The sequence below is a fragment of the Ctenopharyngodon idella genome, chromosome 11 (genome assembly GCF_019924925.1).
Source record: "Ctenopharyngodon idella isolate HZGC_01 chromosome 11, HZGC01, whole genome shotgun sequence".
In the NCBI taxonomy this organism is placed as follows: domain Eukaryota; kingdom Metazoa; phylum Chordata; class Actinopteri; order Cypriniformes; family Xenocyprididae; genus Ctenopharyngodon; species Ctenopharyngodon idella.
Genome location: NC_067230.1, coordinates 21,329,033 through 21,343,313, shown reverse-complemented (window position 1 = coordinate 21,343,313; position 14,281 = coordinate 21,329,033). Strand labels below are relative to the sequence as shown.

The 14,281-nt window shown below is 34.7% G+C and overlaps 1 protein-coding gene across 7 annotated transcripts in view; it reads right to left on the bottom strand.

Annotated features, from left to right (window-relative positions):
* The window catches only part of unm_sa1614 (un-named sa1614), a 46,283-nt gene that overhangs the window by 23,283 nt on the left and 8,719 nt on the right, over nt 1-14,281 (bottom strand). For all 7 annotated transcript variants that reach the window (XM_051912758.1, XM_051912755.1, XM_051912757.1 and 4 more), the window contains exons 2-9: nt 11,162-11,234; nt 10,612-10,757; nt 10,214-10,288; nt 9,414-9,463; nt 7,440-7,569; nt 4,807-4,892; nt 4,285-4,360; nt 733-819 (exon numbers count right to left, since the gene is read on the bottom strand). In XM_051912758.1, the coding sequence (XP_051768718.1) occupies nt 733-819; nt 4,285-4,360; nt 4,807-4,892; nt 7,440-7,569; nt 9,414-9,463; nt 10,214-10,288; nt 10,612-10,757; nt 11,162-11,234 (723 nt within the window). The remainder of the gene's footprint in view (nt 1-732; nt 820-4,284; nt 4,361-4,806; nt 4,893-7,439; nt 7,570-9,413; nt 9,464-10,213; nt 10,289-10,611; nt 10,758-11,161; nt 11,235-14,281) is intronic.

Genomic DNA, 14,281 nt, shown 5'->3' with positions numbered 1-14,281 from the left:
TATTTTGTCAATGAAGCATTTAGAAAAACAATTTTGTTAATAGTTGCTCTTCACAGTCATTCCAGGCAATTAAAAAAAATAATAGTTGAGGAAGATGATTGACAGTAACAAATATACATCGATCCACCTCCACCACAATCCCATTAAATACTTGAGTAAGACTAACAAATTACTCCATAAGACCCTATCTATTTATTACCCTGACAAATAATATATACCGCCATGCTCTGCAGCATAACATGTTATTGATTTTTGTGAATCAATAGTGGTGGGTGACCTCTGAAACAGGAAAAAACAAAGAACACTGCGGTGGATTAAACATAACGCAGTCCTATGCAATACAAAGCTGAACGCACAGTGTATTGTATGTACTGCTCACTGCAGAAATACTGTGTGAAAAGTCACCGGGGCTAGTTGTCACACTTTTTTGCAGTATATATATATATATATATATATATATATATATATATATATATTTCTCAGTGTAGGTTTATCTTTGAAAATCAGCTTACTGAGAAATAGCCATTGTGCCAACTTGCCCTGGTCTCCCAATACATAAGCCATCAATTAAACAAAGTTAGATCATATCCAGAAGAAGCGTTAGAAAATCCTGTTTAGAACAGGGAGTTTAAGAGGTGAAAGTAAGCATGAGAAATCTGAGCAAGAGGTAAAGCGGGAAAAGTGTGTGTGCAAACGAAGCGGGAATGAGGTGTAAATAGTGTCATTCTTTACCTCTTTGAATTCTGGCTGCAAAGCAGGTCTGAGCTGATCTCTGAGAGAACAGAGCTGTCTCTTCTCCTCATCCTGCTTATGTTTGATCTGTATAAACACACACACACACACATACACACTTAAATTCCTCCAAACACATACTACACTTCCTCTCCTCCTTGTACATTCCTCCAGCCATGTTTTTCTAAGCGTGATTACTTAAGCTTTAGATGAGACAATGGCCCTTTCATTAAGTTGTCTGTCACTCACAACATCACCGCAGCTGAAAGAAGCCATCTGCATTATCAACCACAAATTTGTCCTTAACCGGGATTTACAGCGCTGATTTCTTCCCTGATTGTGTCAGCGTGAGGTAGAGCAGCGGAGGCTGGTAACCTTGATGCGGCGTGATCCAAGCAAACAAAAGCCACACTGTTGGGGTTCTTTGTGGTCTAGAGTGAAAATCTAGGATTTCTAATTTCTGCTTAGTTTCTGTTATTCATCTAATATTTAAATTTTATTTTGGCTTGTTTCACAAACAAAAATGTTTTAATAGTTTTAGTTAACAGTAATAACCCTGGTTGCTAGATCTTTTAGAGAAAATTTGTATGCTTGTTAGCTGGTCAAGCTACAAAATCAGCAGGCTAAACCAGTTAAACAGCAGATTGGCCAGACTAGGAGTCCAGCTAGATTAGCTTAATCTACATTAGGATGGTTAAAGATGGGTTTTTCAGCAGGATGCAGGTTATTATCTAACATTCTGGGTTTGTTTAAATCTATAACGTAAGTAAACACCACTAATACTCAGTGTTTTGTAAGTTACTCCAAAAAAGTAATCAATTACTAGCTACTAATTACATCTTTAAAAGTGTAATTATATTATTATACTAATTACTCTCTCTAAAAAGTATTGTATTACTTATTAATTACTGTCTAAATCCTACATAAACCTCGACCAGTTGAACAATACAAGGATAGACATGAAACTGCTCTTTTAATTCTTTCAAATAAATAATATAAAAAGTATTTAAATGGAGAAGGTTACATTAAAAACATACATTTTAACATTAGACATGTTGATGTAATTCTATAGTCTATACAGTATTTAATGCAATTACATCAGAAGCAATTAAATTACAGAAAAAAAAAATAAAAGTAATCCCTTTTTTAGGGGAAAAGTAATTAAATTACCTGGTAATTCATTACACCCCAACACTGCTAATACTTCAATGTGAGTCACTCGGTTATATCAGTGTAGTTGCACACGTATTGAGATGATCGACTTAACTATTTATAGCCTACAAACTATTGATCTGGGCTGACTATACAAAGCACACAGAAGGAGATGAAGGAACAAGGTGAATGCACTGTGGGGGATGATGGGATGGCATAAAGATGCAGAACAATCCCCTAAAAGTCATTTGCTGCTCAGCATGAGCAATACTCTCTAAAATTGAGATATATTTGGCTGAGAATGAACAAATTATGCAAAGGATCCTCAGCACTTTTCAATTTAAAAATAAAGGCCTCGCTTATAGGATGGTATATGAAGAAATATTAATACACTGGGGATCTGTAGGACAGCATGGACTGAATGATTGGAGCCAATGTCATGCTCATCCTGAGTTTCATTGCTGCAAAGTGAGTTGTGCTCTGAATACCGATTAGCCCGCTCCGCCACATGACCATGATCCTGTTTGTCTGAATGGATTTTGAGTATACAGGGCCTAATCTATCAAATTGCTTGACAGATGATGTACAGGTTATCTGTCTGAATTATTTCATGTCGGTTTGGATTTCAATGCCGTTTTATGCATTCTGACCTTTCCACAAGTGAGCCATTACTCCCCCTGATTGGTAAATAGTATGAATTGAAATGTCAGTTTAGTATAATGATGTTAAACTAAAAAGTAGAGCTGTCAAGCACTTCAAATATTTGTACAATTATTTACTATTTCACATTAAAGTCTTAAAGACACAATATGTAAGATTTTTAGATTAAAACATCCAAAAACCACCAGAACAATGTTATGACTTGTGTACTTACATTATCCCAAATTTTTCCAAGAATGTTTTAATCCAGAGAAATAAGAAATCTTAACCAGGACACGTGCGTCGCCTACCAATGACATCATACCCACGTTACCCTCAATTTTATCACTCAACACAGTAAGTCTTATTGTTTAAGTCTTGTTTTCTTGGTTTACCGCGAGTACCATGTTTTTTTACCATGACTAATATCAATCTAGCTTACTGCAGTGTGCAACAAGTGTCTCATAGTAGCCGTCGAGCGAACGCAGAGTAGCATTATTACAACTTTCAACACAAAAATGTATCTTATATGATAAAACAGCGCTGCTTACCCCACATATGCATGACCAGAAGAAGCGAAAGCGGTCGTCTGCAGCAAAATAAAAGCTCCACGCGAAATCAAGACGTCATCAAGCTACGCCTTTGTTTTTAATAAGCGACCTCTAGCGGCGAAAAATAACATATTGTGCCTTTAATCATGTTATGGTATGATATGAAAGTGACAGAATGTGGTGGGAAATTAAAGGGATAGTTCACCCAAAAATGAAAATTCTGTCATCATTTACTCGCCCTCAAGTTGTTCCAAATCTGTATAAATTTCTTTGTTTTGCTGAACACAAAGGAAGATATTTTGAAGAATGTTTGTAACCAGGCTGCTTTGGGCACCGTTGACTTCCATAGTAGGAAAAAAAAAATACTATGGAAGTCAATGGTGCCCCAAAACTGTTCAGTTTCCCACATTCTTCAAAATATCTTCCTTTGTGTTCAACAGAACAAAGAAATTTATACAGATTTGGAACAACTTGAGGGTGAGTAAATGATGACAGAATTTTCATTTTTGGGTGAACTATCCCTTTAATAATAATAATAATGTAATTTAAATGATAATTTTTATAATATTCAGGATTAGTAATAGTAATTGTAAGGGTTATGTTTGGTTTCATTGTGTTTTAGTTTGGTTTTCCCTGTTCTTGCTTTGCCTGTGTTCTCATTCGTTGTTAGTTGCCTTAGTTTCTAATTGAGTTACACACCTGTTTCCTTTTAGTTTATTAGCTGGTATATTTTGCCCTGACATTGCCTTTATTTTTATTTAATTTACTTAAATGTATTATTATTATTATATTCTGGATTAGTAATAGTAACAATAATTAGTAATAATTTAATAATAATAAAAAGAACAACAATAACAACAACAATAATTATTTATATGCCCATATATTATTATTAGTAGTAGTATTAGTAGTGGTAGTAGTAATAGTAGTATCTCTTTCCCCTTCACACACCATTACAATGTAGTTTTTGTTAAACCTGTCGCCGTCTGTTTGAGGTTTGAATATTTTGTATAGGAAGCCTTTGGCGACACAAAAGGATGAATGAAAGCATAGAAAACACTTTAGAGGGCTGTTCACCTTGATTTCTTCCACTTTCGTAAGTGTGAATGCGGCTTATTATCATTGTAAGGTAAGAGGCAAGGTATTATCATCTGCTCCATATATTAAGAACATTTCTGTGCAAGTCGTAAACATGGGCGGAATCACTCACAGCACTCAGCTGTCCGGTAAGGGTCTCAATGTACTGCTTCAGCTTTTCCGTCGCAGCCAGACACTCCTGAAAGAAACTGACAGGAGAAAGCTATTTTAATTATAGATCCTGTAACAAAACAGCGTAGATTGTCAAGGCTGCATCTCTCTTCCTCTTTTGCTTTATTTCAATGGTTTCTCACCCTTTCAAATTCCAGTCACACTCAAAACAGCGTGACAGACTCAAGCGTGGAGGGATGTGACTATAAAGCACGGCAATCAGTCACACCAAACATGCATTAAACACTGATGGTGATAGTGCCAAGCAGGCCCAGGTGCGCTGCCTGGCCCAGAGATTTCTCCTCACACAGATGACTTTGTTCATTTTGCCATGGTATGGTTCATTTCATAAGACAACTCTGTTGTGGGGGACTGATTATATTGGTTTACGAGGACTTTTCATCTGCAGGATTGTTCTATATCCATAGAAATGCATAATAAACTTCCAAAACCTTCAAAAATCACAGTTTTCTCATAGACTTACTTGCACTGAGAGTGGTAGTGTTTGATGAGGTTCTGTAGCAGGTCTACTCCTTTCTTAGTCTTAATTTCATTGACTTTGATGAGGTACTGTTTAGGAGGAAAACAGATGAGATTTTAAAAATTTATACTTTTATGTGGCAAAAGTGTCAGTAAAGACTTTTACATTTTTACACAAAAAATCTATTTCAAATAAACGCTGTTCTTTTGAAATTTCTATTCATCAAAGAATCCTTAAAAATGCATTATATTTTCTCACAAAACATTAAAGGGTTAGTACACCCAAAAATGAAAATTCTGTCATTAATTACTCACACTCATGTCATTTCACACCCGTAAGACCTTCGTTCATCTTTAATTAAGATATTTTTCATAAAATCCGATGGCTCAGTGAGGCCTGCATTGCCAGCAAGACTTTCAATGCCCAGAAAGCTACTAAAGACATATTTAAAACAGTTCACGTGACTACAGTGGTTCAACCTCAATGTTATGAAGCGACGAGAATACATTTTGTGCGCCAAAAAAACAAAATAATGACTTTATGACAGTATCTAGTAATGGGCGATTTCAAAACACTGCTTCATGAAGCTTTACTAATCTTTTGTTTCGAATCAGTGGTTCAGAGCGCCAAAGTCACGTGATTTCAGTAAACGAGACTTTGTTACGTGATAAACATTTTGAAATTTCAATGGTTCACCACTGGGGGGCTTGACTTTGGAAGTTTGATACGTGCTCTGAACCACTGATTCGAAACAAAAGATTCGTAAAGCTTTGAAGCTTCATGAAGCAGTGTTTTGAAATCACCCATCACTAGATATTGTTGAATAAAGTCTTTATTTTGTTATTTTGGTGCACAAAAAGTATTCTCGTCACTTCATAACATTAAGGTTGAACCACTGTAGTCACAGTGTAGTTTTAAATACGTCTTTTGTAGCTTTCTGGGCATTGAAAGTGAAAGCCATCGGATTTTATCAAAAATATCTTAATTTGTGTTCCGAAGATGAACAAAGGTCTTACGGGTGTAGAATGACATGAGGGTGAGTAATAAATGACAGCATTTTCATTTTTGGGTGAACTAACCCTTTAAGCAGCACAACTGTTTTCAACATTGATAATAATAAGAAATGTTTCTTGAACATCAAATCAGCATATTAGAATGATTTCTGAAGGATCATGTGACACTGAATGATGCTGAAAATTCAGCTTTGCCACCACAGGATTAAATTACATTTTTAAATATTTGTTTTAGGTAGTAATAATATTTCACAATATTACTATTTTACTGTATTTTTTTGATCAAATAAACGCAACCTTGGTGAGCATAAGAGACATTTTATGCGTAACCATTAAAAAAAATTTTACCGACCCCAAACTTTTAGTAGTGTGGGCAGCGTAGATACATATAGTCAGAGACTGTTTAGAGCCGGGGTTCTCAACTAGGGGCCCGGGGCCCACTAGGGGGCCTCAACAAACTTCCAAAGGGGGCCTCAAGATGACTTAAAATTATTTAAAATAAGACAAAATAAGTATTAAAATAAGCTAAAACAACTAAAAATCAAGATATTTCTGTAACAATCTCTTTTTGTTTTGGCTTCGTTTTCATTCTGTTCCCTATGCTGCTTTTCCTGAGTTGTGTTTGCTAGTTGGTGTCTATGGTTTCTGATTGGATTACGTTTACCTGTTGTTCATTTAGTTACCTTGTTATCTCTTTAGGTGCGTCCCAATTTGTGTACATGAGACAGCCCCGGACATGACATGCAGGAAAAAAATAGTAGGCTAAATCGTGCACATGATTTACTATTTCGTTCCCTTGATTTATTAAAACATGCGCACGGTTTACTATTTCGTTCCCTTGATTTATAAATCATGCACACGATTTAGTAAATCAAGGGAACAAATTAGTAAATTGTGCGCACAATTTAATTTTTTTTCTTGCATGTCATGTGCAGGGCTCCGTACTTATGCACTATTTTATGACGTTTTTAAGCATAAATAGTGCAAGTTGTGTGTTTACACTGAAAATTCCAAAAAGAAAATATCCAGATAGGGTAAAATTAACAGAAAAAATGTTGGAAACTTCCACTCAACTGTCGCAGCTTTTATTACGCAGCGGAGGGGGAGGGGCTATCAGCCAAAATAACCTTATGAAATTCACAGACTACACAGATGAGTACATAGTGCATAAGTACATAGTGCATAAGTGCATAGCGTATAGTGCGTCATTTGGGACACAACTTGTATATTTATACCCATAGTTCCCTTTGTTCATTGTTCCGTGTTGCCTTAGTATTATGTGCTTAAGTTATTCTTTTTTCAAAAATTTGGAGATCCTCTGGTTTAGAGTCTTTCAACAATATCATAAGGACAATTTGATAACTCAAATTTTAATTCAGAGTTAAGTGTTATATACTATTATTTATTTTTGAAACCAATATCACACTTAATTCTTTTTTCCAAACAGTATAAATGGAATCATCATATTCACCCATGCTGGGCATCAAAAAGTTTGAAAACCCCTGGTCTAAAGTAATAGTGACCTAGAAAATGTTTAACACAGATGAGCTGATCTCAGCATTAATCTAACAATATCTGTCATGTTCCTCTATAGCAGCTTACATGAACATGAGCGGATCTTACTTCACACATCTGTAGCTGGAACATCCTGCGTTCTTTCTCCATCTCTTCTGCAATCTCTCCTCCGCTCACCTCTGTGCGCACCATACCATACTGCTTCGCCAGTTCCCTCTTCTCTTTCTCGATCTTAGTGCTGAAGGGGACAGAAAGTGGACTTTTTTATTGTGTAGTACTACACTACCAGTCAAAAGTTTGGAAACATTACTATTTTTAATGTTTTTGAACGAAGTCTCTTATGCTCATTAACGCTGCATTTATTTCATAATAAATACAGAAAAAACAATAATATTGTGAAATATTATTACAATTTAAAATTAAGGTTTTCTGTTTTAATATACTTTAAAATATAATTTATTTCTGTGATGCAAAGCTGAATTTTCAGCATCATTACTCCAGTCTTCAGTGTCACATGATCCTTCAGAAATCATTGTAATATGCTGATTTGATACTCAGTTATTATCAATGTTGAAAACAGTTGTGTTGCTTAATATTTTTTTGGAACCTGTGATACTTTTTTCAGGATTCATTGATGAATAAAAGGTTAAAAAGAACAGCATTTATTCAAAATATAAATCTTTTCTAACAGTATAAATCTTTACAATCACTTTTTATCAATTTAACACATCCGTGCTGAATAAAAGTATTCATTTCTTTCAAAAAAAAAGAAAGAAAAAAAATTACTGACCCCAAACTGAACGGTAGTGTATATTGTTACAAAAGATTTCTATTTTAAATAAATGCTGATATTTTTTAACTTTTTATTCATCAAAGAATCCTGAAAAAGTATCACAGGTTATAAAATAATATTAAGCAGCACAACTGTTTCCAACATTGATAATAAATCAGCATATTACAATGATTTCTGAAGGATCATCAGTAATGATGCTGAAAATTCAGCTTTGCATCACAGAAATAAATTATATTTTAAAGTATATTAAAACAGAAAACCATAATTTTAAATTGTAATAATATTTCACAATATTATTGTTTTTTCTGTATTTATTATGAAATAAATGCAGCGTTAATGAGCATAAGAGTCTTCGTTTAAAAACATTAAAAATAGTAATGTTTCCAAACTTTTGACTGGTAGTGTATATAGCAGACAAACAGATGCTATGTATTTGATTTGTGAGTAAATTAGAAACACAATACAAAAGTGCTGTAGGAGAAGTGAAGCGAGGCACTTACGAGAGTTGCAATTAAATGAAGAACAGAAATTAGAAGGTGCAAAATAACGATACAGGAAGTACTGAAAGGATCTTTGGTGACAATCAAGGATCAGGAAGTTAGATTAGAAGGTCATGAGTTTTCGATATTGCTATGTTAAACCTATGACATAAATTTTTTGACTTAAAAATATTTTTTTGCTTACTAATAGATTAAAATTACAACTAATTGTGATTAATCTCTTTTTTATTCGTGTGAGTGACACCAAGATGAGAATGTATGTGCTACTTTTGAGTTTCCTCCCACAGTTTTACTTTAAAAAATTGAATTTTATACTATTAATGTTATTGCTACATGATATCCATTATGATATGTGCAAAAAGGACCACATTTCTGATTTGGTGTCTATGAAGGAACACTTCAGCCCTACTGATGGTGTTGTGAAGGTACATAATGCAAAACATGTTCAGAAATACTGGTTTAAACAACCATGGCTTGTAATAAAGGTGTGAAGAAATATGATAAAAAGAGAAAAAGTGAAAGTGATTTTGATGCTGTAGAGAATATGTAACACATGAGGCACAAAAAATATATCCTACACAGTTTCTAAAATTGGTTGTTTGAAACACACACACAGAATTGTCGTGACAGAGACTAGGGATGAAATGTTTTCTCTTTCTTATTTTGAAGCTTTTGCAATATCTCGTCTAATGAATCAAAATAAGCCAGTCCTCAGTGGGTGTGAAAAAACACAGGCACAAATGGCCAGAATAAGCCTCATTTAAAAACAGTGTTATAAAAAGCACTCACAATTTATTCTCATAATCTCTCCATGCTTTGTCAAAAGGCTTTTTCAGGTCCTGACAAGATGAAAACAAGGAGTTAAAATAAAGTCAGATTTACATCATCTTACAGTAAAAGACAAGAGAATCAAGCCAGTCATCATCTGTCTTATTACCATCTGTGCTTATGGTAATGATCTACGTAATGGATTTCTGCTTGTAGAGGCAGAGAACACATGTCTTGTTGCCTTCTGGGATATAATATCCAGCGTATTTCATCTGTATTTGCACCATATATACTGGAACACTAACAGAGCATCAAAAGTATCAAAAAGTCACATGGTAACATGGTACCATTGTCATTTCCTCTTTTTTGCTAACATGGTATAAGAATATGGTAATCATTCATTATAATTGTATACAGTTTGGTTCCATAAAAAATGCCAAAGGCAATATTTTTACAAATGTGATTTATTAAAATATGCTGAACTTATAAAATTAGTTAAAGCCAAAGCAAATATTTGCCATTTACTAAATGTTATTTTGTTTAAACCTATGAAGCTGTAAATGTTCATATACTTAATTAAATATTTCTGAATTTATAATATGTACAATATTTTGTTTATTTTACATTTCATAATATTTTTATATCTTTTATTGTTTTTAGTTTTTACCATTTTGCATTGCAAAATATACCATCAGCTTAACAATTTGAGTACTTGCCTATAAAGGAAGTTAAAATATTAAAATGAAACCTAAATAATGACAATCTATACATTTACAAAGCAAACCCAAGACAGTAATGTATTGTATTGTAATTCAACTTACACCTTTGACCTCTTTCAGATCCCCTTTTACCAGCGAGTCCAGGAAGAAGTTGATGTTGTGCAACATGCTCTTCAACTGATAAAACAGAAATATTAAAACGGACATTGTGAGCTGGCAAAACTCATTTAGACCCAGTTTATGTCAGCACATGCTTGCTTAGTTGCAAACAAGCACATTAAAACATGTTTTTTACTTTAAAATTAATTGAATAGGAACACGTCTGGAAAGGATAAGGAACTGTGGACAGGGAGGTAAGAAAACATTTGGTGGGGAAGCTAAGCTGTTTGCAGATAAGGCCTATCTTATAAGTCCAAACTGTGGCTAATATTAAAAACACTCTTTGGGATTATGCAGAAGCCTAACAGAAAACCTTCCCTGGAGCTCCATGTGTCTCTTACCAAGTTCTTCATTGGCATCAGCAGTTCTTTGGAGAATTCTGCAAACTTATTAAAGGCAGAGGCAACTTCCTGTTCTCCATTGTTGCGGAAATTCACAGCCAACTTCTCCATGGAATTGATGTATGACTCCAAATGTAATATGTGGTCTGGAGGGAGAACAGCAGCAGAAATTCAGCACAAACTATGACAATATAACCAAGAAAACAGGGAAATTTGACTAAAAAGCATGTGATACTAAAAAAACAGAAAGCGGTGTTGATGGGTTTGGGTCCCATAGGGGCATTTGCCTTCCACTTCATTCATATTCATATGTAGCTGGGCGGGAGGAAATGCCTTGCATGCCCTGTCAATCTTTCTAATGAATTAACACAAAAATAAATGAATGCTGCTTATGAAACGATATGCATGAAATAAAAACAAAACAACTATGCCACAAGTGAACAAGTGAACAAATTGTTGCTAGCACCTAACCAAAACACCTGACTAAACGAGAACTGATACCCTTTCAGGTACTTTCTCACATAATAAGTTCAGTATTATTTCATGTTACCTTGACCAGAGATATTCTTTGCTTTGGCTGCTTTCTTCATTTTCTGCAAGATTGTGCGGTCAGAATCCAAGGCCTTTTTCAAAGAAAAAGAAGGATCTCATCAAGACTGAGTTAGGAATTCACATTCATGCATTTGGCAGATACCAGCAAATTTTTAAAGACTGGATTAGTGAATACGACGTAGGTTTCTATTCATCAAAGAATCCTGAGATTTATGTACCATGGTTTCCACAAAAATATTAAGCAGCACAACTGTTTTCAACATTGATGATAATAAGAAATGAGCACCAAATCAGCAAATTTGAAAGATTATGTGACACTGAAGACTGGAGTAATGATGCTGAAAATTCAGCTTTCCCAGAACAGGAATAAATTACATTTTAAAATATATTAAAATAAAAAGTTACTTGAAATTGTAATAATCTTTCATATTATTACTGTTTTTACTGTATTTTTGATCAAATAAATACAGCCTTATCGTAAGAGAATTCTTTCAAAAACATTAAAATATCTTACAGACCCCAAACTTTTGAACAGTAGTGTATCTTAAATGCACTGTAAGTCATTTTGGATAAAAGCATCTACCAAATGCATAAACGTAAATGTATTTCATTCCAGACCATATATTCATACAACATCACATCAATTTGTTTAAAATGGCGTTGAAATACACATAAACACAAAGAAAAACACATAAAGGCAGATTATTTAGAACAAATGGAACTTGAAATGGCTCCTTACAGAAACATATTTCCTGTTTCAAAAACAGCAATTATATGCAATCATGAAATGATTATGAAATCATAAAAGGCTTAGAGAGTTTGCGCTCTGAAACTGGACTGCTGAAATTACACCTGATACATTTTCTATACTAAAATCTAATCTACTACTGAATTAAGCAACAATCTGGTTACTATAAGGCAGCAACTGGAGCATGAAGTCTGATTGTTGTGTCACTAAATAAGCAAGAGCAAACAAGGAAAAATTAATTAACAGCTTCATAGTCGCTTGCCATCTGAGAGCATGATACATTGCTGTGTGTGTGTGACTGTTGTGCTGGGGTGAAATCGTTAACAATTTGGCACATTTTAAAATGTATTTTCATCTACCACAACAGTTTAGGACACATGTTGTACAATAAGAAAGCATGTGATTCATTATGTGGCCTTGTAAACAAGATTTCATTCCATACAGTATTGCAACATGCCTGCAGTTTTACAGCCTATGAAAGTCTAGTTTCTACACAGATTTAATAGGAAACCATATTTCCTGTCCCAATTATCCCTCCCTTCACTCAGGATAAACAGTCTGTTCCTCAGGGTATAGAACGAAGCCCTGCAAAGGGTCGTAACACTTCCCAAGCTCATATCCCATCAGCCCATTTAGCATCATCCTGAACAGCTCCCATCTTTTTAACCACAGGTGATTTAGCATAATCTCATTTTCACAAAAAGAGAATCTCCAAAGTCTATTGACTAAAAAAGGTTTGGGTTTAAGACTTGAAGGTGTCCCCAAAGAGCTTTTGGCAAAGCAGATTTATTAGTTTGCTTTAGTTGAGAGAAAAAGGAGATAGATCAGCTGCCATGTTCTGTACGTGCCACTGAGGATCAAACTGAGAAGTCTATGATATACAACTGTACATTTAGATAGTGTAATGCTGCACTTTTTCCAGGTCTAACAACTTTGCAAAATGTAAATCAACTCAAAACAGTGTTTTCATTAATACAATCGCAGTGTATACCCATAATTCAATGCATTGAAGAACTACATTGCACATGAACTTAAAGGGTTAGTTCACACAAAAATAAAAATTCTGCCATTTATTACTCACCCTCATGTCGTTCCAAACCTGTAAGACCTTCTTTCATCTTCGGAACACAAATTAAGATATTTTTGATGAAATCCCAGGGTTATATAACAACTTTATTCAACAATTTCTTCTCTCCCCTATCATTGTCCTAAGCGCTTCTGTGTTTACATCCGAACGGCGACTCGTTATTGGCCAGCTTCTGCATCAGCATCACACGCATGCGTCGTGCTGCTCACATTTACAGCGTTGGCCAATACTGAGCCGGCGTTCTGACGTAGAACACGGAAGCACTGCACTGTGTTTATAACGTCAACAGCGTAGGAGACTGACAGGGGAGAGAAGAAATTGTTGAATAAAGATGTTATTTTTGTTTTGTTTTTGCGCACAAAAAGTATTCTCGTCACTTCATAACATTAAAGGGTTAGTTCACCCAAAAATGAAAATTCTGACATTAATTACTCACCCTCATGTCGTTCCATAAAACTTTCGTTCATCTTTGGAACACAAAATTAAAATATTTTTGATAAAATCCGATGGCTCAGTGAGGCATGCATTGAAAGCAAGTTAATTTACACTTTCAAACGGCCCGAAAGGTAATAAAGTTATATTTAAAACAGTTCATGTGACTACAGTGGTTCACCCTTAATGTTATGAAGCAACGAGAATACTGTTTTTGCGTCAAAAAAACAAAATAACAACTTTATTCAACAATATCTAGTGATATCTAGTGATGGGTGATTTCAAAACACTGCTTCATGAAGCTTCGAAGCTTTACGAATCTTTTGTTTCGAATCAGTGGTTCGGAGCACGTATCAAACTGCCAAAGTCACGTGAACCATTGAAATTGCGAAATACTTATGACGTAATGAAGCTTCGTTTACTGAAATCATGTGACTTTGGCGCTCCGAACCACTGATTCGAAACAAAAGATTCGTAAAGCTTCGAAGTTTCATGAAGCAGTGTTTTGAAATCGCCCATCACTAGATATTGTTGAATAAAGTCGTTATTCTTGTCGCTTTAAGGTTGAACCACTGTAGTCACATGAATTGTTTTAAATATAACTTTAGTACCTTTCTGGCCATTTGAAAGTGTAAATTAACTTGCTTTCAATAGAGGTCTCACTGAGCCATTGGATTTTATCAAAAATATCTTAATTCGTGTTCTGAAGATGAACAAAGGTCTTAAGGGTGTGGAACGACATGAGGGTGAGTAATCAATGACAGAATTTTCATTTTTGGGTGAACTATCCCTTTAAAGCCCGGGATACACTGCACGATTTTTGGCAGTCCCAGACAAAAGATTGTCATCGT